Consider the following 24,406-nt stretch of genomic DNA (forward strand, 5'->3'; position numbering starts at 1 on the left):
GGCCTCAAACCTGGGCCCTTGGTAAAGTGTGTGTGCCACAGGTGAGATATCTCTGAGCTCCTACCCCCTACTTTTTTTCTATGTAGTGCCAGGCATCTAAAGGGCCTCACATGCGGGAAATGCCATTGAGTAGCTTCCCTTGCCCAGTTTCTATATCTTTTATAGAGAAACAAGAGAGGGGAAAATGCCAAAGCACTGCACCACCCTCCCTGGAGTTCCTTTTTAAGTCACCCATGGTGTTTTCATGTGTTGCCAGGCCGAACCCCAGGACCTCATGCAGAGTAAGGTATGTGCACAAAGCACAAGGACCAGCCGAAGAATCCTGGTTTGAGCCCCCGGCTCCCAAGCGGTGAAGCAGGTCTGCAGGCGTCTATCTTTCTCTCCTCCTCTGTCTTCCCCACCTCTCTCCATTTCTCTCTGACCTAGCTAACAATGATGACATCAATAACAACAACAACAACTACAACAATAAAAAACAATAAGGGCAACAAAAGGGAAAATAAAGAAATAAATATAAAAAAGAAAGAAAGAAAGAAAGAAAGAAAGAAAGAAAGAAAGAAAGAAAGAAAGAAAAGGAAGGGATCCATGGACAATGAGGGCATAGGTCTGAGCAGGTGTCACTTCAGCTACAGAATGTAACTACAGCGTGACAGGCCATCGGCTCTGACCACACCTGGGACATTTGCAGTCATGGGTGATGGGGTGGGGTGGGTTGGAAGGGAGGCTTACTTGAGTCTCGGCTGCTGAAGGGCCACCCGGACGTAGGCAGGAAGGACGGCACTGGGGAGCTGGGCTGGCTGTCGTCCTCCACCTGCGGCGTGATGTGCCGCACCGTCTCTTTGTTCTTCCGGTTCTTCCTGCGGCCAGTGGGCTGCCAACCATCCCCCCCAGTCTGCTCGGGGAAGGAGCTGGGGATCCCATCGTCCCTGGTGGCAGGCAGCTCTGCACCCCCATAGTGCGAGGGCGAGATCTGCTCCTCCTTGACGCGCAGGGGCCCATAGCCCATGTCGCCAGGCCACAGGGACTGTGAGGACACCTCGTCGGGGCCATCAGCCTTGGGCTCTGGGTCCTCCTTCCCATAACTGCTCCCACCCTCATGGCAGCTGGCGATGGCTGAGTCCCCAGAGGAGTTGGTGGGACTAGGGCGCCGGGTGAGCCATGGGGAAATGCTGCGGCCGGCCATGACGGCCGAGATGAGCGCATCCGTGCCACCAACAGCCGGGGTCCCAATCTCAAACTCTGACAGCTCGTCTGAGGCGTCTGGCTTGATGCTGATGTCCAGGGCGGCCTTGATGAAGTCGTGGCAGGCCTGCACAATGTCTGTCATCTGTAGGAAGCTGGCAGCAGACATGACCTCGATGACGTTGCGGCTGGTGAGGGCCAGGTGGGCTGAGTACATGAAGTCGATGATGGCCTTGAAGCCCTGGGCCGTGACGATGTCCAGGTGTGTGACGGTGGCCTGGTCTGATGTCTTCTGCACCTGGCAGTACAGTGTCTTGAAGTAGCGGCTACTGCCCAACAGGACATTCTTATGTGCCTTGAAGACCTTGCCCTCCACCACCACACACACGTCGCACAGAACCCCATGCTGCCGCTGCTCGTTCAGCTCCCGCAGCAGGTGGCGGTAGTGGGATGCGATTTCCATATCTTCCTTCCGGTTGTTCATTAGGAAGTCTGGGGTGGCCTCTCTTACAGACCCTGTGGAGACAAGGAGAGCGTTACCACGTGCCTGGGCCCAGAGCAGGAGCCAGACAGGCCTACACGGGCAGTGGATAGATACATCAGGGGACCAGGTGGTGGTGCAACTGGTTAAGCAGACACATTACAGTGCACAAGGACCCAGGTTCAAAATCCCAGTCCCACCTGCAGGGGGAAAGCTTCTCAAGTGATGAAGCAGAGCTGCAGGTGTCTCTCTGTCTCTTTCCTTCTCTACCACCCCCTCCCTTCTCAATTTCTCTCTGTCTCTACCCAGAAACAAACAAACAAACATATTTTTAAAGAAAGAAAGAGGATCCATCCAGAGGTTTCCATTGCTGAGTTAGGGACACACACACAGCCCTACCAGGACATCAGCACATGGAGTCTTCTGCAGACCTGACAGGGAGCAGCAGTTTTTGGAACCAAACATGAATATTCCAGAACCAGGGTAGGTGGACTGACTTCCTAACCAAATGCAAAATCCATGTTACAGAACCCAGCTGCTGGGCTGAAGAAAGAGTTCACCAGTAGGGCATGATACTATAGCATCACACCCACCCACCTCCAATCTCTCTCCTAGTCTCACTATCTGAATGAGAGAGCAGCCCACATAGTGAAATCAGACATGTGTGAGGATCCAGCTCTCAGGGAAAAAACAGAACCTGGTTGCTGGCTATGACCTTTTCACACTTGAAGAAGCAGCCCTTAAATAGGAAACAAGTGAGGAGGGGGAGACTGGCAGGTAGCTCACCAGGGAGAGCACACACCTTACCATGGGTGAGGACCTGGGTTCGAGTCCCTAGCCATTATATGAAAGCACATTCAGAGAAGAAGCTTCATGAGCAGTGGAGCAGTGATATCACACCTCCCTCTCATCCTCTACTAAAAAAAAAAAAAAAAAAAAGTCGCCCCCACACCTATGGACATCTAATCTTTGACAAAGGTGCCCAGACTATGGAAGGGGGAAAGCAGAGTATCTTCAACAAATGGTGTTGGAAACAATGGGTTGAAACATGCAGAAGAATGAAACTGAACCACTATATTTCACCAAATACAAAAGTAAATTCTAAGTGGATCAAGGACTTGGATGTTAGACCACAAACTATCAGATACTTAGAAGAAAATATTGGCAGAACTCTTTTCTGCATAAATTATAAAGGCATCTTCAATGAAACGAATCCAATTACAAAGAAGATTAAGGCAAGTATAAACCTATGGGACTACATCAAATTAAAAAACTTCTTCACAGCAAAAGAAACCACTACCCAAACCAAGAGACCCCTCACAGAATAGGAGAAGATCTTTACATGCCATACATCAGACAGTAGCATGCCTGGCTTCCATAGGTGACAACAGAAGGATGGCACCAGGGGCCAGGTGGTGGCACACTCGACTAAGCACACATATCACCATGTGCAAGGACCTGGGTTTGAGCCCCCATTTCCCACCTGTAGCAGGGATGCTTCACAAGTGGTGAAGCAGGTCTGCAGGTGTCTATCTTTCCCTTTCCCTCTATATGTCCCCTCCCCTCTCAATTTCTCTCTGTCCTATCAAATAAAACACAATAATAAAGAAAAAAAATTGCACCACATGACACAAGCTTCATTACTTGACGTCTCTTCACTTGCCAGTGGGGCAGATCCTTTAACAATGAGGAAGGACAATGAAACCAAAATGCCCAGGAGGTGGCTCATCTGATAGAGAGCATGCTTTGCCATGAGCCAGACCCAGATGTGGGTCCCCAGACACCACACAAGAGCAATATGCATAAAGGAGTTTCATGAGTGGGGGGAGCAGAGCTGTGGTGTCTCTCTGTCTTTCACCCTTTATTTGGAAAAAAAACAAAACGTTTGCCAGAAGGGGTACAATTGTGCTGGTGTGAAATCCCACCAAAGCCCTGGCAGGAAGAAAAGAAAGAAAGAAAGAAAGAAAGAAAAAAAGAAAGAAAGAAAGAAAGAAAGAGAGGGAGGGAGGGAGGGAGGGAGGGAGGGAGGGAGGGAGGGAGGATGGATGGATGGATGGATGGGAGGGAAAGAAAAGAGGGAGGCTGGGCGACAACAAAGTGGATAGTTGAGTGCACATAGCATGAAACGCAAGGACCGGTATAAGGATGCCAGTCGCTTCACCGGCAGTGAAGTAGGTCTGCAGGTGTCTGTCTTTCTCTCCCCCCTCTCTGTCTTCCCCTTCTCTCTCAAGTTCTCTCTGTCCTATCCAGCAATAATAACAGCAAAGGCAACAATAAAAATAATAACTAGGGCAACAACAAAGGCAACAACAACAACAAAAATGGGATAAATGGCCTCTAGGAGCAGTGGATTGGTAGTGCAGGCACCAAACTCCAGCAATAATCATGGAGGCAAAAAAGAAGGCAGATATAAAGAAAAAAGGAGGAGCGGAGTGGTGGAGCACCTCTTAAGCATACATGTTACAGTGCTCAAGGACTCAGGTTCGAGCCCCCGACCCCCACCTGCAGGGAGAAAGCTTCCCAAGTGGTGGAGCAGGGCTGCAGGTGTCTCTCTGTCTCTCTCCCTCTCTATGTCTCCCTTCCCTCTCAATTTCTGGCTGTCTCTATGCAATCAATATATGAAGATAATTTAAAACAAAGGAAAGAGGCCACATCCATTTTACACAGGTGGCACTATGTTATAATGACTGCATTCCCAAAATAATTTCATATCATACAGAAAGTTCTGAAATAAGGAGCTGGGCAGTAATGCAGTGGGTTAAGTGAACTTGGTGCAAAGCGCAAGGACCAGCACAAGGATCCCAGTTGGAGCCCCCCAGTTCCCCACCTGCAGGGGAAGGGTCACTTCACAAGTGGTGAAGCAGGTATGCAGGTGACTTTCTTTCCCCCTCCCTGTCTTCAGCTCCTCTCTCCATTTCTCTCTATCCTATCCAACACAACGACATCAATAACAACAACAATAACCACAACAATAAAACAAGGGCAACAGAAGGGAACAAATAAACACTAAAAAAAAAAAAGGGGGGGGGGAGAAATAGCCTCCAGGAGCAGTGGATTTGTAGAGCAGGCAGTAACCCTAGAAGCAAAAAAAAAGTTCTGAAACAATTATTCAACAGAGCAGCAGCCTAAAATCAGTTCCATACTTATTTTTCATACTTTTTATTAAGATCAATATGTTTACTACATGAGAGACAAGGACATACTCAGGGTTTTTATGTTGAGGGAAAGGGTAGCAAGTGCCTGTCCCATCCTGGGAGTTGTGGCATCTACTGCAGACACTCCTGTTGAGGACATACACCTGTGGACACTTATCTATTCATAGGACACACCTGCTCATAGGACATGTCCCTGCCCAGCTCCCCTGAACCACGCACATCAGAAGGTACTTTCATGCACCCAAGGGTCCAATGTAGCATCCCTGGGAATAAAGTGCTTTCAGAGAGGATCCTGCAGCCCAAGAAGGGATGTGGGTCTGAATCACTAGAGGGCTAGGTGATAAAGGCTGGGTGATACCAGGGGGCATTCAAGGTTCCTTGCTGCCACCCTGACATCCAAAATGCATAAGAGTAACAAAAGCCACACTATCTATCAAGTCCCAGCACAAGTCCTTTCCCCAAACAACACTTCCGCTTCCTACTCCTTCTCCTCCTACCGACTTCCCCCTCCTCCTCCCCTTCTATTTTTTATTGCCACCAGGGTTATCACTGGGACTGAGTGTCAGCTCCATGAATCCACAGCTCCCAGTGATCTTTCTTTTTTCCTTTTTTTTTCTCTATTTTATTTGATAGGACAGGGAGAAATTGAGAGGGGAAGGGGAGAAAGAGAGAGAGAGAGAAGGACACCTGCAGACCAGCTTCACTGCTTGTAAAGCGTACCCCTGCAGGTGTAGAGTGGGGGCTCGAACCTGGGTCTTTGTGCGTGGAATGTGTGCCCTCAACCAGGTGGGCCACCACCTGCCCCCATCCATTTCTTCTGTAGGTGTTCTAATAGCTATCTAATTAGAGCTTGCTACTTAGAGATACTGTTTTCAGACAGAAGCACTAAAGGGCATGTTCATTTAGTACTAAGACAATTCCAGACCAACAAAGGCCAGAACCGCCCCCACTCTATGGGTGTGTCTTCTAGTAGCTCTGTGTCTGTCCACAGGTGTGTATTTTAGAAACAGGTGTGTCCCACAATAGCTCTGTGTCCACAGGTGTGTATCTTATGAATACCAGTGTCCTGTGAGTAGGTGTGCTTCCATAACAGGTGGGTATCCTGTAGAAAAGAATGTCCCACAAATAGCACCATGAATATACCTGGCCACACATCCAGGTGGTGAAGAGATGCTAGTAGCCATCCTGTCCCATCTGGGTGACAATGTACCTGCCACCTTGGGTGTCATCTCCAATCCCACAGCCTCCAAGAAAAGTGAGAGGCTCTGAGCTACAGGCCACAGAGCTGGAGTGCAGGTGCCCTGTGGCCAGTCACTAAGAGAACAGGGTGAGGCTGTCTGTCCTGAGGAGCTCTGGGGGAGGGGGATGACTCATTCTCATAAAGACCCAGGCTGGGTGGTGGTGCACCCAGTTGAACATACAGGTTACAATGCTCAAGGACCCAGGTTTGAGCCCCTGGTCCCCACCTGCAGGGGGAATGCTTAACAAGCAGTGAAGCATTGTTACAGATAGATGTCTCTCTGTCTCTCTCTCCCTCTCTATCACCCCCTTCCCTCTCAATTTATGGCTGTTTATATCCAATAAATAAAGATAATTTTTTAAAAATTTAAAAAAGGCTTAAACAAGCTGCCACTTTGACCATCAGTGTCTGTCACACCCACACAAATTGCACAAAACACTATGTCTGTGCAGGGACCTGGGGTAGTGGGCCACCAGGCCTCTCTGGTCCAATCACTGAGTCCTCCTTGATGACAGCGCAGGTCTGTGTGAGGACAACATGAGCTACAAATGCCCCTGCCAGACAGGGGTGCCACTCTATTCTATTGCTCTCTCTCTCTCCATATATACATATAACTGTTCTGTGGGGGCCAAGTGATGCCACATCTGACTAAGCACACATATTACCATGTGTAAGGATCCGGGTTCAAGCCCCTGGTTCCTACCTGCAGAGGGGAAGCTTCACAAGTGGTAAAGCAGGTCTGCAGGTGTCTCTCTCCCTCTCTATCTCCCCATTCCCTCTCAATTTATCTGTTTCTATTATATATATATATATATATATATATATATATGATTATTATTTTTTAACCTGAGCACTGCTCAGCTCTGGTGTATGGTGGTGTGGGGGATTGAACCTGGGATTATGGAGTCTCAGGCATGAAAGTCCTAAATAAATAAATAAATCTTAAGAAAAAAGAAAAGAAGAGAACTTCCTTGTGTACCCACACTGGTGCAGCTTTCTGAAACAGATCACCTTTGGAACAGACAATGCCCCATCTAGAAAAGCAGGAAGACACTCAACCTCATTAGTGCTGGGGGGACATAGCCCAAGCCACTGCGGCCTCTGCCCTCTGTGTTGGGTGCAGATGAAACCCCTAAGATCAAGTTCCAGCACCAGGGACCCATCCGAGAGATAGAGGACTCACACCATGGCGCACACAGTGACACTCCTGACAGCCACACTGTGGGGACAGCACAACAGGCCTCAACAAGTGAAGAGACACACAGATGCTCAGCAGGTGCCCAGGTGCCACTTCCACAAAGGCAGTGATAGTCACAAAATGACCACATGCATGTAAGTCCCTTCCGTAATATTCCAGAAAATGCAAGTTAATCCACGGAGACAGGAGGGGGTGGGCCTGCAGAGGTCTGGCTGGAAAGAGATGGGCATGGACCCCACGCACTCAGGTAACCTGGGGGTCAGAGGTGCCCTTTGGCACCTCTGTACTGCTGGGGGGTATGTGTCTGCAGATGCACAACCGCACCCTGGAGCCGACAAAATAGCTCACTTGGGAAGTGAGTTCTTTGCCTAGTGAGCTCTGTCAACTCTCTGCTCCCCATTTCTTCATTTGTTCTTAGCTTCCACTAAAAGCAAGACACTGTTCCCCTTCCTCTACTTAGAGTCATGCATACCTTAGCCTAGTTATTACTTTAATAATACCAGGTTTAAGCCTGGCCCACACCACACAGAAGGAAGCTTTGGTGCTGTGGTCTCTTTCGCTCTCTTTTTAATTCTAAAATAAGCAGGTAGGAGAAACAGCATGATGGTTATGCAAAAGACTTCCTGAGGCTGAGTTCCTAGGTTCAATACCCAACACCATCAGGAGCCAGAGCTGAGCAGTGCTCTAGGCTTCCTTCCTTCCTTCCTTCCTTCCTTCCTTCCTTCTACCTTTGCTGCCTTCCTTCTTTTCTGTATCTCTCACCTTAATGGACAAATTAAATATTTTAAAAAATCATAACAATAAACAATAGAACTCCACTCTGAACAGAAGTGCCCTATGTTATGTAAATCACACCTCAATAATAACCCACTAAAAAGTTACTTTTGCAAAAATATTCCTGCTCAGGGGGCTCAGAGACTGCACAGTGTTTTGCACACCACACTTGCCCACCTGAGGCTCTGAGGTCTCAAAGTTCAATCCTCAGTACCACATAAGCCAGTGCGGAGCAGTGCTCTCGTCTTGCAATCCCAAGCATTGTATATTCCAGAGTAATGCTTTGGTTTTCTCTCTCTGGCTCTGAGTGAAAGTCTGATAAAATATAGGATCTTATATCATATACATGTTCCTGCTCAACCACACCTGTGCCTCCTTATTATCATTTGTAATGAACTGAATTATGTCCCCACCCAACCCCTTTCCTTTCCTTTCCTTTCCTTTCCTTTTTTTCTTTTCTTTTCTTTTCTTTTCTTTTCTTCTTTTCTTCTTTTCTTTTCTTTTCTTTTCTTCTTTTCCTTTCTCTTTCTTTCTTTCTTTCTTTCTTTCTTTCTTTCTTTCTTTCTTTCTTTCTTTCTTTCTTTCTTTCTCCTGACAGGGCTTCTGCTTCTTCTTCTAGTGTTTGCCAGGGCTTCTGCTGAGACTTGGCATCAGCACAATTCCACCACTCCTCCACTCCCTCACTTCTGGGTCTCCAAAAGCCTGTCCTGGACACGCCCCCTTCTCAGACTGCTTGGAGCATGCTGTCTGCCTCCATACAGACCACACTGGAGATGCAGTGCAGGCTGAGTGGGGGTCTGGCCTCAGGGGATAGATTCCAGGGGGTTCCCCTGCATCCTCTATCTGGAGCCTGTCTGCTTAGCACTGGAGCAGCACTGAAGCTGAGCCCCAAGGTGTAGGGGAATCACCTTGGCCTTCCCACATGGGGTCCCCAAAATATGCAGTTAAGTGTAGCTGATTCCAGACCAGCAGGAGGTACTGTGGGGACACTTCAGGGCCAGGGCAGGGTGCCAGTGGCCAGTGCACACAGAGGACAGGCAGCCCTGGGGTACAGCACCAAGGGAAGTCACCAGCAGCCACCTCTGAAAGCTCCAGGTGGGAACAGGAGGCAAGGCACTTAGTGAAAGCCTCTGTGGCCTGCAACTTCAGGAGAGCCACACCAGTGAGACCCATACCCTGATGTTCTGCCAGGCCTAAGTGAGACTGAGGCAGTACTGCTTGCTGAGGCAGTAGCTGAGGCTATAGCTGGAGACCCAGACCAACCTTGACAGAGGAGACAGGAGGGTCCCTAACACCCCACCCAGTTCAGGATCTGGTCCCTGGGAGTGTAGCCAAGCCCTGGGGAGGAGATAAATGCTGAGTCACTCAGAAACCCCACCCTATCCCTAGCACAGCTGCTAAATGCCCAGCTCTCCAGTCAGCTCAGCACAGCTGCTGTTAACCTCTGCAGCTGGTGAGAACCCAGCCTGCAGGAATTTCTTTTGTTTGAGGGTTGGGGGGATTTAGGGGAAAAGGGTGAATAGGCCATCTCTTCACACTCAGGGTCCCCAAGAGCACCTGCTAGCCACCCCCACCCCCCAGTGCCTGACCAGCAGCACAAAGGAGCCTAGAAGACAAGAAGGATGCCCTCCCATTCGCCTGGCATTGCCTCCTCCAGGAAGCCCTGGGGTGGGGGGTGGGGGCCTTCTGCTGGAGCTCAGTGTATCCTTCCCTCCCAGTGCAAGACCACATCTCTGCTCAACAAGCTCAAGCAATCTCTTGGGGTTAACAAAGCTCGGTGAAACTCCTAGTATTCCAGTTCTACATCTTAGAACTCCAGAACCATGAACTATAGAACCATTCCTGACATACTTTGTGCTGAAAACAGGTAGATGGCAGTCCAGCCTCAGTCTCCCAGAAGGTAAGTTCTCTAACTAGATGAAGTGACTTGCTGTTTGGGGTGGAGCCTGACACCGAAGGAGGTCAGGAAGGATAAAGTGAGTGAAGAGTCCTTCAACCAGAGAAAATAGAAATACTCTGTGGCCCAGCAATCCCACTCCTGGGCAGGTAGCCAAAGGACGTGAAACCATTCAAAAGGCTACCTGTTCCCCTATTCATAGTTGCACTATTCACAGTAGCTAGAATACAGAAACGGTGGCTCACCAGGGAAAGCACACGTGTTACCAAGCATGGGGACCCAGATTCAAGCCCCTAGTCCCCAACTATAGTGGGGAAGCTTCTCAAACAGTGAAGCAGTGTTGATCATGCTAAAGCAGGCACCAGTGAGCTGTAAGTCCAGCCCACAAAAACACCAAGTAAAAACTCAAGTCCTGAGTTTGTTGTTTTTTTTTTTTGCCTCCAGGGTTATCACAGACCGACGAATCCACTACTCCTGGTGTCCATTTTTTCTATTTTATTGCCTAGAAAAGAGAGAAATTGAGAGAGGAGAAGACAGAGAGGGGAAGAGAAAGATAGATACCTGTAGACCTGCTTCACACGTTCTGAAACATCCCCCCTGCAGGTGGGGAGCCACGGATTTGAACCTGGATCCTTATGTGGATCCTTGAATGTAGTACTATGTGCACTAGGTAAAAAACTGCCCACCCCCTAAATCTTTTGTAAATATTTTTATTTTACATATTTATTTTGGATAGAGACAGAGGAATTGAGAGGGGAGGAGGAAAGAGAGAGAGAGAGAGAGAGAGAGAGAGACTTGCAGCACTATTTCACCACTCATGAAGCCTTCCCACTAGGTGGGAACCAGGGGCTTGAACATAGGTCCTTGCACATGGTCATGCAGGCACTCAATTGGGTATGCCACCACACCAACTAAATTATTTTGTTTGTTTGTTTTTATTTTTGTCTTCCAGAACATTGATCAGCTCTGATTTATGTTGGTGTAGGGGACTGAACCTGCAATTTTGGAACCTCAGGCATGAGAGACTCTTTATATCAACATTATGCTATCACCCCTACTAACTAAATTTAATTTTTTTTGCCTCCAGGGTTATTGCTGGGGCTCAGTGCCTGCACCATGAATCCACTGCTTCTGGAGGCCATTTCCCCCCTTTTGTTGCTCTTGTTGTTGTAGCCTTGTTGTGGTCATTATTGTTATTACTGATGTCATTTGTTGTTGGATAGGACAGAGAGAAATGGAGAGAGGAGGGGAAGACAGAGAGGGGAAGAGAAAGACAGACACCTGCAGACCTGCTTCACCGCCCGTGAAGTGACTCCCCTGCAGGTGGGGGCCTGGGATCCTTACACTGGTCTTTGTGCTCTATACTGCCGGGCTACCGTGGGGGTGCCTCTTTCCAGGCGAGTATTCTCTGGGTTGGAGAGAATGCGACCGGAGCCAGCCTGGGCTGCTACTCACTCAGCAACATGAGGGAGATGACTCAGGAATCAAACATGTGGTGGTGAGACAATGCAATACCTTTATTGACCAGAGAACCAAGGCTTTTAAAGGACAGAACTGGAAGTGGCAAGTTGGAAATGGAAATGGCTAGGAAAGGGGCGGAGAAAGGTGAAATGGGGCTGGAAAGGTAGGAACTTCCTTAGCAACTGTTGCGAGGGTTTTAACTGGTAGGATTAATAATACCCTAGGGGCAGGGAGGGTCTTGAGGGTAGAAAGAAGATAGATCAAAGGAATGGAATGGGTGGGGATCTTTCAGGCAAAACAATGATTATGTAGATTGGCCATAGTATCAGGAATGCAGGGTGCTTTGTGAGCCCTGCCAAACTCAACCACATCCTCACAATTTCCTGACATCTCCCCTTTCTTTTTATCTAATGGCCATAGTATCAGGAATGCAGGGTGCTTTGTGAGACAGGGAGTCTGATAAGACGGGGCAAACCTTTGGGGTTATTCCTGTCCCTTTTTGCTCAACCTCTCAGTAGAGAGACTGACAGGAGAGACACACTCCTCAGGTCAAGCCCTGCCAAGCTCAACCACATCCTCACAATTCCCCGACACTGTGCCACATGCACCTAGTCTGACCCCCTAAATTTAATTTTTAATGCAATGTCAGAGAAAGAACTCAAGACATCACCCTTGTATAATACCAAAGAGTGGCACTCAAGACATCACCCTTGTATAATACCAAAGAGTGGCCTCCCCAGTTCACTTTTCTATTCCTTATGTTTATAGACAAAGAAAAGAGAGTAACAAAGAAAGATAAAGAAAAAAAAAAAACAGCACTGCCCCATTACTCAGGGAACAACCCCTGTGCCAGGGTTTAAACCCAAGACCACACGCACAGCAGAGTATGTGCTTGCTCTACCAGGTGAACTATATCTCAGTCATTTCCAGTTTTGTTCTCTTTCAATTTTTGAAAACATTTATTTGGAAAAGAAAGAGAAACAGAGCATCACTTTGGCATATATGATGCCAGGGACAAAACTCAGGGCCTGTGGTCCAGAAGGTGGTACAGTGAATAAGGTATTGGACTCTCAAGTATAAGGTCCTGAGTTCAATCCCTGGCAACACATGTACCAGAGTTATGTGTGGTTCTTTCTTTCTATCTCTCCTCCTATCCATCTCATTTATAAATAAACATTAATTTTTTAAAAAGGGGGCCAGGCAGTAGCACAGCAGGCTAAGTTCATGTGGTGTGAAGCACAAGGACCAGCTCAAGGTTGCCAGTTTGAGCCTCCAGATCCCCACCTGCAGGGGGGTGGGGGGTGGTGGTGGGGTCACTTCACAGGCAGTGAAACAGGCCTGCAGGTACCTGTCTTTCTTCCCCCGTCTTCCTTTCCTCTCTCGATTTCTCTCTGTCCTGTCCAACAACAACAACAGTAACAACAACAAAGGCAACAAAATGTGAAAAAGTGGCCTCCAGGAGCAGAGGCTATATGGTGCAGGCACCATGCCCCAGCAATAACCCTGAGGCAAGAAAAAAAAATGACGACCGGAAATGGTGACATTGTGCAGGCACCAAGTCCCCGTGATAACCCTGGTTGAGAGAAATAAATGAAAAGGGGAGAAAGACATGCTGCATGGGGGAACCTACACAGCACCAGGGCAAGATTCACAAATGGAGAGGTGTCTCTCTTTCCATCTATTTCTCTCTCCCAGTTTCCATCTGACATTAAAAGATGAGGGAGAGGAGCCCACAGGCAGCAGTGGAATCACGCAGGTGCGGTCCAGACAGAGAGCTCACTGGGGAGGGTGGGTGCCCTGTGATGTGTGCAGCCTCGATTTGAGCCTTGGCATGACAGAGGAGTCGCTATGCTGCTGGAGGAAGCCCTGGAGCTATGTTGTTGTCTCTCCCTATCTCTCTAAGTGAAAAAGCCTCTAGAGAGACAGTATAATGGTTCTTCAAAAATGACTATTACATCTGAAGCTCCAAGTCCCATGTTCAAGCCACAGCAGCAGCATTAACCAGAGCTGAGCTGGTCTCTGTCTGGTGTCTCTCTCTCGCTCCTCCCTCTCTCTCTCTCTGTATCTTTTTTTAGAAATAAATTCATTAGTCAAGTAGTAAAGGAAAAAAAAATCCATCAGAAGTAGTGGAACCCTAAAGGCCCAAAGCTCTAGCAAGAATATTGGTGGAAAAAAATTAAGAAGTTAAAAAAAATGAATACAGCTTAGGAAACACCGAGGTGGTCCCATATACCCCAACCCCCTGGTACCCAGTGTGAGACAGTAGGCGGCAGGAGCCAGGCAGGGTCCTCATCCCAGTCCCCCTGGGTGTTCCAACCCTGGCACTCACCTGGTGTGGTCCTCCCCAGCTCCATCTGCCATCTGAGGCCATTAACACAAGCCCCTCCCTGACTCATGGGAGGTAACACGTGTGAAATGTGAGCTTTCTCATGCAGAGGGGAGCTCTGGGGACACAAGGCTTCTTCAGGGATGAGGGGGTTCAGGTCTAAATGCCCCTTCTCCTCAGATGGGCAGGGCCTCAGGCACTGCAGGCATGCTGCAAGCATCAGGCATGCGTAGATGTCACACCTCTGACTGTCTGGTGGGTTCCTGGGAAAGCCATGGGGCATCCGCAGACTCTGTGGTAAGCTGGGGGAGGATGGGCAGGATGGCCAGCCTGTCCCCTGCATATTCTGCTTTTCACCTGCTGGTGCAGCCCTCCCCCATCTACAAACAAAACTGAATTATTTCCTGTCTTTTTTTTTTTTTTAAGATAGAGAAGCATCGAGCAAAAGAGACCATAGCCATAGTCTGGCACATCGGTTTAAACAGATTCACTACCGGGCACAAGAACTTGGGTTCAAATCCCCAGTCCCTACCTGCAGGGGGGAAGCCTCATGAGCAGTGAAGCAGTGCTTCAGGTGTCTCTCTCCCTACCCGCTCAGTTTCTCTCTGTCCTATTAAAAAAAAAGAGGGGGGTGGTGGTGGAGGAAGAAACCACATAACCAAAGCTTCTTTCAATGTGGTAGGGGCTGGATTTGAACCTGGGTACACACATGACAAAGCAGCGCACTATCCACATGAGCTATTTAGCTGGTCAATTCCCCCTCTTTCAGAAGCTCCCCCACTCGCCTCTGAATTTTCTCTAAAATGGGTTGCAGAGCAGATACTTCACTGCTTCAAAGATGGGTCAAGAAGACTTGAACAGGGGGAGCTGGGCGGTAGCGCAGCAGGTTAAGCGCAGATGGCGCAAAGCGCAAGGACTGGAGTATGGATCCTGGTTCGAGGCCCCAGCTCCCCACCTGCAGGGGAGTCGCTTCACAGGCAGTGAAGCAAGTCTGCAGGTGTCTCTCTTTCTCTCCCCCTCTGTCTTCCCCTCCTCTCTCCATTTCTCTCTGTCCTATCCACAATGATATAAACAACAACAACAATAATAACTACAACAATAAAACAACAAGGGCAACAAAAAGGAATAAATATTTAAAAGAAGAAGAAGACTTGAACAGGAAGCTAAGCAGTAGTGCAGCGGGTTAAGCGCACATGGTGCAAAGTGTAAGAACCCACGTAAGGATCCTGGTTTGAGTCCCCAGCTCCCCACCTGCAGGGGAGTCGTTTCACATGCAGTGAAGCAGGTCTGCAGGTGTCTTTCTCTCTCCCCCTGTCTTTCCATCGTCTCTTGATTTCTCTCTGTCCGATCCAACAACAAAGACAGCAATGACAACAACAATAATAATAACGATGATTAACAACAAGGGCAACAAAAATAGGGGAAAAAATGGCCTCCAGGAGCAGTGGATTTGTAGTGCAGGCACCAAGCCCCAGCAGTAACACTGGAGGAAAAAAAAAGAAAAGAAAAAGAAAAAAAGAATACTTGAACATCATGTTAAGTGAAGTAAGTCAGAAACAGAAGGATGAATATGGGATGATCTCACTCTAAGGCAGAAGTTGAAAAACAAGATCAGAAGAGAAAACACAAGTAGAACCTGAACTGGAATTGGTGTATTACACCAAAGTAAAAGACTCTGGGGTGGGTGGGCGGCAGAGAATACAGATTAAAGAAGGATGACAGAGGACCTAGTGGGGGTTGTATTGTTATATGGAAAACTGAAAAATGTTATGCATGTAGAAACTATTGTATTTACTGTTTAATGTGTAACATTAATTCCCCAATAAAGAAATTTTAAAAAAAGAAGAATACTTGAACAGGGGCCATGCAGGGGCCAGAGACCTGAGGCTGCCTTCTGGCTGAGCTCCTGGCCACAGGCTGCCCCTGACAGAAGGGGGGGGAGGAAGGCAGGGTCCCTGCTCTGGTCACTCAGTCCCTGCCCGGGTCCACAGGCTGCTCATTAATGGATCACCAAGAATGCCAGTCTGGCTGCACATGCCCACCTCATCCTAGCATCCTGGGTGCAGCTTTGTGCTTTTCTGGAACCTGCAGGCATCTGACCTGCACGACTGCAGGTTCCCTCTGGCCTTCAGTCTGGCATCAACAGAGCAACACCACAGACAGGCAAACATTTGCTCAACTGACTTCTGCCAATGAAGAGCCATGCTCTATTCCCTGCACCCTGGACAACCCTGAAAGCCAGTGCTAAGAGGGCACTAGGCAGTCTGGAAAGGGTTCACCTAGTAGAATGTGTGCCTTCTCCTGTGCAGAGTCCTGGGTTCAAGCCTAGGGCACACCATGGGGCGAAAGGGGAAATCCATAGATAGAGAAGTAGTGCTATGGTGTCTCTCTCCTGTTTCTCTCCTCTCTTCTTTCCTCATCTCTCCTCTTCTCTCCTCCTCTCCTCTCCTTCTCTCCCTTTCCCTCTCCCTCTCCTTCTTCTTCTCTTTCTCTCTCCTCTCCAAATAGAAAGTGAAAAGTATATCCCTAGGAGGTTAGTCAGTGGTATCACATGTGCATAAGGTTCCAGATCCATTTCTAGTGCCACTTGGGTTTAAATGGAGGGCCCTGAATTTCCCAGGTCCAGTGATGCTTATTCTGTTTTATTTTATTTGAAAGAAAAAGAGAGAAAGACAACCAGAGCACCACTCTGGCACAGGTGATGCCAGAACAAAATTAGGAACCTCAAGTATCATTCTGGTGGTGGGAAGATCACTCAGTGAATGGAGTGCAAGGCTTGCCATGCATGATGCCCTGGGTTTGATTCCCAGCACCACATGGAGCTCTGCAGATGGTGGAGCAGTGCTTTGGTATCTCTCCCTCTCCTTTCTTTCTCTATCTCTCCTTTTCTCCTCCCACCCTCTTCCATATATACAGAATTTAAAAAAAAAAAAAAAGGCCATATGTGTAGAGAAGGTCTTGGGTTCATTCCCCATCATCGAGGTTAAAAAAAAAAAAATCATTTCCACACTAATGTGGAGTTTTTCAGTCTTATGGGCAACTGGGCACTACCCTGCTGCAGGGACATGGAGGAACAGGGGACACACAGTCCCAGGCCACTCAATGTCAGTGGCCTGGGGGTGGGAGAAGAGCCACTATACCCAGACCCCTCTCAGCACCCCAGGTGACTGATGCCAATGGCAGCTCCTGGAGGAGCGGCTCAAACCCCTGGTCCACAGCCCAAGTAGCCCCGCCCAGGAGCCTGCCTATTGGCTACCTGGAAAATGTTAGACAAGCATTTGCTTTACCAGGTCTCACTCCGAGGCTGGGCACCTTGGCACAATTCTGTGGTGGAGGGCTCTCTACTTCCCTCCAGTCATCCACCTTCACATACTCAGATGCCCTCTGCCACTGAGGCACTCCGTTGTGCCTTCAGTGCCTTGGGCCCGTTTCTCAGCTGTACAGGACACACCAGTGACAATCCCTCCCCAACAATGCCTCATAGATCACTGGCCCCTCACCCCATCTGGCTCACTACAGGCCTAGCAGTATCAGATGCTGTCACAACAAGCACCCTGGGAATGTCTCCCCAGTACAACTCAAAAACACACCAGCCTATTGGCAAGGTTGTGGAGAAAAAGGGTCTCTGTTACACTGCAGGTGGGAATGCAAACCAGTGCAGCCCCTTTAGAAGACTATATGGAGAGTCCCTAAACAAATGAAAACGGGGTTTCCATAGTGTAGTGGTTATCATGTTTGCCTCACACAAATGAAAATGGAATTACCTTTGATCCAGCAATACCCTTCTTAGGCATTTATCCAAAGGACACTCAAGGACAAGTTCAAAGGGATGTATGTACCCATGTTCATAGCTGCATTATTCACAAAAGCCAAATGGTGGGAACAGACTAAATGCCTAACAACTGATGACTGGCTAAAGAAGTTATACGATATATAGTCATATAGTCCATAGGATACTATTCTGCTATCAAAAAAGATGATATTGTGTCCTTTGGGACAAAATATATGGAATTAGAGTTGATTGTGCTTAGTGAAGTAATAAAGATATGAAAAGCAACTCCTGGATACTTTCACCTATATGTAGAATCTAAGAACTGATACACATAAATTTGCAAACAAACAAAAACCAGAAACTGTTTCTAAGACTTTGTGAGAGCTCTGGTGGTTATCTTTGGGAAGTAGGAGGGTGGTAACATATAACTTTGGTGGTGGGTGTGGTGTGGAACTAACTATACCCAGTAATATTACCACCTTATAACCCACTATTAATCACAAACATAAAAAAGACTGTGGTCTGGGAGGTGGTGCAGTAGATAAAGCATAGGACTCTCAAGCATAAGGTCCTGAGTTCAATCTCTGGCAGCACATGTACCAGAGTGATGTCTGGCTCTTTCTCTCTCTCTTCTCTCTTTCTCAGGAATAAATAAATAAAATCTTAAAAAAAAAAAAGACCTGTCAAAGCACAGAAGTTCTATAAATGCTGCTAGAAAATGTTAGATATTCCTCAACTTTCTATTCTAAAATACTCAAGATTTGAAATTTCTCAACTCTGAATGATGCTTTAAAATACTTAAAGGGGTAGGAGGATAGGCATTGGCATATCCAGTCAAGCATACACATTTCTTTTTTTTTTAACTATTTTTTTATATTTATTTATTTTCCCTTTTTGTTGCCCTAGTTTTTTATTATTGTTGTAGTTATTGTTGCTATTGATGTCATCATTGTTAGATAGAGAGAGAGGAAGGGAAGACAGAGGGGGAGAGAAAGATAGACACCTGCAGACCTGCTTCACCACTTGTGAAGCAACTCCCCTACAGGTGGGGAGATGGGGGCTCGAACCGAGATCCTCATGTGGGTCCTTGCGCTTTGCACCACGTGCGCTTAACCCGCTGTGCTACTGCCCGACTCCCAAGCATACACATTTCTAAGTGCGAGGATCTGGGTTCAAGCCTCTGCTCCCCTGCAAGGGGAGAAGCTTCACAATCGGTGAAGTAGAGCTGCAGATGTCACCATCTCCCCTGTCCCTTTAAGCTTCTCTCTGTTCTATCAAAAAAAAAAAAAAAAAAGTACTTAGGGCTATAGAGATAGCATAGTGGTTATGCAAAATAACTTTCATGTCTGAGGCACCAAAGATCCCCAACATCACCATAAGTGAGCACTGAGCAGTGCTTTGGTAAATAGATAAATTGCTTACACACACACACATTCTCTCTCTCTCTCTCTCTCTCTCACAGTACTGTAACCCAGAAGGTAGCTTGGTGGATAAAGCATTGTACTCTCAGCCATAAAGTCCTGAGTTCAGTCCCTGGTACTGCATGTACCAAAGTGTTGCTTTCTTCCCACCACCCCAGCACTCCCCTTCTTACCCTCCCTTCTCTTACATGTAATGAACAAAACACATCTTTTTAAAAAATAAAAACACTTAGAAGGCCAGGAGGTGGCTCATCCAGTAGATCACACATGTCACCATGCACAGGGCCCAAGTTTGAGCCCCAGACCGTATGGGAGCAGCTGTGAGAAGGAAGCCTCCTGAGAGGTGATGCAGTGTTGTGATGTCTCTCTCTTCCTCTATCTCTCCCTCTCTCTTTCTCCACCTCTGTCTCTCATGATCTATCTAGAGGGAAGAAAAAATGGGAGAAGAGGAATTGTGCAGGCACCAAGCCCCAATCATAAACCTGGTGTCAAAAAATAAATAGACAAAATAAAATAAATAGAAATAAATTTAATTTGGGGGGACAGGCAGTGGCACACCAGGTTAAGCACATATAGTACAAAGTGCAAAGACCCTTGCAAGGATCCCTGTTCAAGCCCCAGGCTCCACACCTGCTTCATTTGGGGGTTGCTTCACATGCGGTGAAGCAGGTCTGCAGTTATCTATCTTTCCCCCTCTCTATCTCTCCTTCCTCTCTCAATTTCTCTCTGTCCTAGCCAACAAAATAGAAACAAATGGTCTCCAGGAGCAGTGGATTTGTAGTGCACACACCAAGCCCCAGCGATAACCCTAAAGGCAAAAAAAAGAAAGAAAAGAAAAAGAAATTTAATTTAATAGGGTAGTCATTTTTATTTAAATAAGAGTTAAAGAGCATTGCTGATAGATATATGGCAAACAGTATAGACCATCCTTAAATCACATGTGACTGGGCCCCATTATTTTCACTCAGGTGTGCAGAGGCAGCCCATGGATTGTTCCAAAGAGCCAAAGCCAAGGTCTAAGACCTAGCTGTACCTATCAGAATCAGCCTGTAGAAAAGACAAGGATGGAGCACTGTGATTAGGACAAGTCAGCTGCATTTCAAAAAAATTAAAGAAGTGGGTGGCCTCAATACTTTTCTGTTTGCCACCAGGGTTCTGGCTGGGGCTCTGTACCTGGATGACAGTTCCACTGCTCCTGGTGACCATTCTCTTTTCCTTTTTCTTTTTTTCTGAAAGACGCAGAGGGGAGTGGAGAGGAAAAGAGAAAAGGAAAGAGACAGAGAGAAGGAAAGCCACATCCAGCACTGTTTTACTATTCATGAAGCCTCCCCCACGCAGGTGAGACTGTGGGCTTGAACCTGGGTCTTCACTCATAGAAATATGTGAGCTCTGCTGAGGTGAGCCACTGCCCAGGCCCTGAATAGAGATTATTTTATTTTATTTATTTGCCTCCAAGGTTATCACTGGGGCTCGGTGCCTGCACTACGAATCTACTGCTCCTGGAGGCCATTTGTCCCATTTTGTTGCCCTTTTTATTGCTGTTGTTGGATAGGACAGACAAACTGAGAGAGGAGGGGAAGACAGAGGGTGGAGAGAAAGACTTGCAGACCTGCTTCATCGCTTGTGAAGCTCCCCTGGGGATCCAGGGGCTCGAACTCAGATCCTTGTACTAGTCCTGGTACTTGCACCATGTGTGCTTAACCTGCCGTGCTATCGTCTGGCCCCCCTAAATAGAGATATTTAATCATACATTTACTGTTAGGATCAGGCTATTCAAGCAAACTTGTAGCAACAATTTTTTTTGAAGGTTCAAAGGAGAATTCTCCAGTTCTCTATAATCTACAATCACTCAGCAGACTTTTCAGGTAAAACAGGGTAATTCTAAAAGGAGGAAAAGTCTTATCTGTATGAGGATGTGAACTCGGGCACTAACTAGAAGTCCCCTGAGGTGGGCACTTCTAGTTATGTCATTATGCATGTCATGACAAGCATAATGACAATGGGTATGAAGCAAGGAGAAGCAGTACTTTCTAGGGTCCCCATTTCATTTGAACACAGCAACACCCAGGACACCTAACACAGAAAGGACCAACAGGAGAGGAATTAGCCCAAGCTCACTGCCCTAAGTGGGTCTCCTCCCGTCTGGCGGAAGACCTCTGATGGAGAACAAAGCCGGAGCACAGTGCGGCTGGCCCAGAAACACAGACCACAGGGACAGAGTGGCCCAATTTCCCTTAATTTGAAAAGTCCCACATAAGGACAGTGTTGGAAAGTTCACACTGTCAAATTTTATTTTGTAAATAAAATTTGTAAATAGTCAATAATACAGCATTTGAAATAAAAGGTTATTTCTTCTAGATCTTTAAGAGCCCTGTCACCACATCACGAGGTTTTACCTCCTGTTTAACCAGAAGCCTGTGTGAGGGAAATGAACAGGGTGCAAGGTGTGGGGGACTAGGTGTGTGTGTGGGGGGGGGCTGCTCCCTCCACCCCTAGGTGGCTGAATGGGGCATAGCATGTAGCGGGCCAGTACCCCTGCGGACAGGAATCAGCAGGTTGTGGACATGGGCTGAACTCTGAGCACAGAAACAATTGCTTTGCACGCATATAACAGTCAAAGCTGAGCAAGAGGTATCTCATCTAATCCCAACTAAATTCTGACACCCAGGAAGTCAAGGAGAGGCGTCTGTCAAGGTCCCAGGCTGGATTCTGGGTTTCTGAACAGCTCAAAATGAGTGCATTTCATCTCAGGCTAGGGACACCTTCCAAAAACCAGCCCACACCTTCTTCTCCCTTCCAAGAAGATCTGACAATACAGAGTAGTTTGAGGAGATAGTGTTCTTCAGAACTGTCAGCCTCAGTCTGACCCTTCATCCTTTCTGGATTACACGGAGTTCCCAAGCTTTCAGTCCCAAATCAGATACTCTCTTGAAACATCCCAAACCCATACCATGAACCGCCACTGCTGACTCTGTGGTGGGTGGGGGAAACCCCTTCTGCAAGCGCCCCTTTGGGTGAACAAACTGTGTTTCCGGCTTGCTGGGTGGGAATGTAGCCTGCACAGGCGGCGGGGTGTGCCAGTGAGCGCAGAGAATCCACAAGTATCCCGCCCCCCCCCCATTAAAATAAATGAGAAGTCAGCTGGAGAATAAACCGGCGGCTTGGCCAGCGCTGGCACCACCGCTTGGTGGGGGTGCACAGGTGTCCGCGGCCGGCGCATTAGCATTTCTTTAAACAATGCTGAGCACCGGCTGCTCCAGCCGCTCCGAGCGCGGCGCGGGGATTGGAGCGCGAGGCGCGCGGGGGTGCGTGCGCGGAGACCGCACTCAAACTTTCTTTTGTTTCTATTTCCTCGGTGTTGAAAAATAATCATATCAAAATCGATATATGGATATATGTGCCCTCCCCCCTCCCGCCGGGGCTCGGACCCCGGCCTCTCGGCCCCATTGTGTGTGGTCGCCTCGAGCCACCGAAGCGGCATCTGTCAGCGGGGCCGGGGAGCCCCAAGTGGCCAGAGCCCCTCGGCCGCCTCGGGATGGAGTTGTCAGACGGCGATCGGTGCGCCCCGGTGAACTGACATGTCTATTTACAGAGAAACAAAGAGCGGCTGCGGGGACCCCGCGGCTCCACGCGCCCTGCGCTCCGCGCGCCCGAACCCCACCCCCCGCGCCCCGCGCCCCCGCTCCGGCTCCCCTGCGACTAAGATGGAGCCAAGGCCAGCGCCTGCGGGGGGCAGGGGACAAGGACCCCCGAGGACGCCGGGCCCCGGCTCCCACCCCCCACAGTTCCGACTCTTGGCAAACTCGGGCGGGCGGGCGCAGCGAGCGGGGCGCGGGCGGGGGGCGCGGGCCGCCCCCGGGGCTGCCTCCCGGGGCCAGGCGTTGACGCAGCAGAAATTGACGGCTGGAAAATTCCCCTTTCGGAGGTGACGGGGGAGGAACGGCGGCGGCCGCAGGAGGCGCCCCGGGTGAGGGGCGCGGGGCACCCCGCCGCCTCCAGCGCCGCCGCTACCCCGCGGGGACCCCGCGCCGCCGCCACGCCACGCCCCGCCCGCCGCTGGGTCGTGGGGACCCGCGGAGCCCGGAGCGGGGTCCCCGCTGCCACCTCCGGAGCCGCCACCGGGTCCAGCCGATCGGCGCCGGGAGGGCGCCCCCGTGGGGCGGGGCGGGCGGGGCGCGGGGGCGCGCCCCGGCTCCCCCGTCCTCCGCCCCTGGCCACCCGGTTTCCCTGCCCCGCCGACCCCGCCCGGGGCCCGCCGAGCGCTCGCCGGCCGCGCGGACAATGAGCCGGCGCCGCTTACCTGTGACCCCATGGGGCGCAGGCGAGGGTGGGCGCCGCGGCCGCCAGCCGGCCGGCGCGGGGATCGCTATCGCCGCGAGAGAGTGCTGCGACTGGTGGATACAGGCGGCGCGCTCGCCTCGGCGCCTCGGTCCGTCTGCCCGTCTGTCCGTCAGGCCGGCGCGCGCCCCCGCGCCCGCTCCAACCCCGCGGCCCCCGCCGCCCGCGCGCGCGCCCCGCCTGCGGACCCTGACCCCGCCCTCCGGCGCGCGCCCGACCTGCTCTGATTGGTCCGGGCCGCGCTCCGACTCCGCCCCCGTCCAGGGCCCCGCCCCTCGCTCGGTCCCGGGCCTTGCTCGGCGGGGGGACTGGGGGACTGGCGGAGGGGGCGGCGGCGGTGGCGGCGGGGTCGGTGCGCCCGCTCCCCCCACTGCGGGCGGCTGGACAGCGGAAATGCAGGCTCTGGCTCGCTGGGCATTGTGGGAAGCCCCCTCCTCCGGGCCGAAAGGCTGGGTGGGGGCGGCGTGGCGGGGGTCTGGGACACGGGCGCTCGCCCCCAGCGAGGCTGGCGGCTCGGGGGCACCCCTGCGGGGAGCGAGCCGTGCTCGGGGGCTCACTGGTCCCCAGGCCGCATGCTGTCCTCGCGCCCGCGTCCCGCAAACTTCGGGCTTGCCTGCCGGCCGGGATGACACTACGGAGCTGGGAAGCAGCGTCCGCGCCGTCGGGGCCTTGGCGCCCCGGGCCGCTCACCTGGGAGCCCGCCGCGCCCTCGCCCCCGGGGCCCTGGAGGCCGGGCGTGGGCCCCGAGGGAGTGCGTCCCCGACGGGACGGACAGCCAGTGGCGGAGCCCCGCCTTGGCCCGACTCGGAGCCTGCCTGCTGGGTGGAGCATGGCCCCGCATTCTGGGCGGCATTCATGTGCAGGGGCAAAGGCCGCCCGGCTTCCCCTCTTGGCGCGACGGTGGGAAGGGGGAGCCGACGCAGCCTCCAGTGGGCGGGCAAAGGCCGCCTGCACCGGCCTCCCCCAGGCGGCGCCCACTAAGGAATTCCTGGGACGGTGGGAGGCGGCCCTGGAGCCTGTGTGAGGCTGCATTCAGGGCAGGGGCCTGGGAGAGCTCGTCTTGAGTGAGCATGGGCTGGCAGCAGGCGATGAAAGGCTTGGACACCCTACTACGGCACTACCCAACTTGGACTTCTCACCCAATCCCCGCCGCTCGCGCGG

The 24,406-nt window shown here is 50.3% G+C and overlaps 1 protein-coding gene across 2 annotated transcripts in view; it reads right to left on the reverse strand.

The window, feature by feature from the left end:
• Positions 1-24,025, reverse strand: part of ZBTB46 (zinc finger and BTB domain containing 46) — a 63,232-nt gene extending 39,207 nt beyond the window's left edge. The window contains exons 1-2 of one of the 2 annotated variants that reach the window (XM_060171631.1): positions 23,936-24,025; positions 730-1,698 (exon numbers count right to left, since the gene is read on the reverse strand). In XM_060171631.1, the coding sequence (XP_060027614.1) occupies positions 730-1,666 (937 nt within the window). In that variant the 5' untranslated portion in view covers positions 1,667-1,698; positions 23,936-24,025. Of the gene's footprint in view, positions 1-729; positions 1,699-23,207; positions 23,409-23,935 lie in introns of those variants that run through there. The other variant, XM_060171632.1, reaches the window with a different exon arrangement.
• Positions 24,026-24,406: the final 381 nt, after the last annotated feature.

Source organism: Erinaceus europaeus, chromosome 14 (genome assembly GCF_950295315.1).
Source record: "Erinaceus europaeus chromosome 14, mEriEur2.1, whole genome shotgun sequence".
Taxonomy (NCBI): domain Eukaryota; kingdom Metazoa; phylum Chordata; class Mammalia; order Eulipotyphla; family Erinaceidae; genus Erinaceus; species Erinaceus europaeus.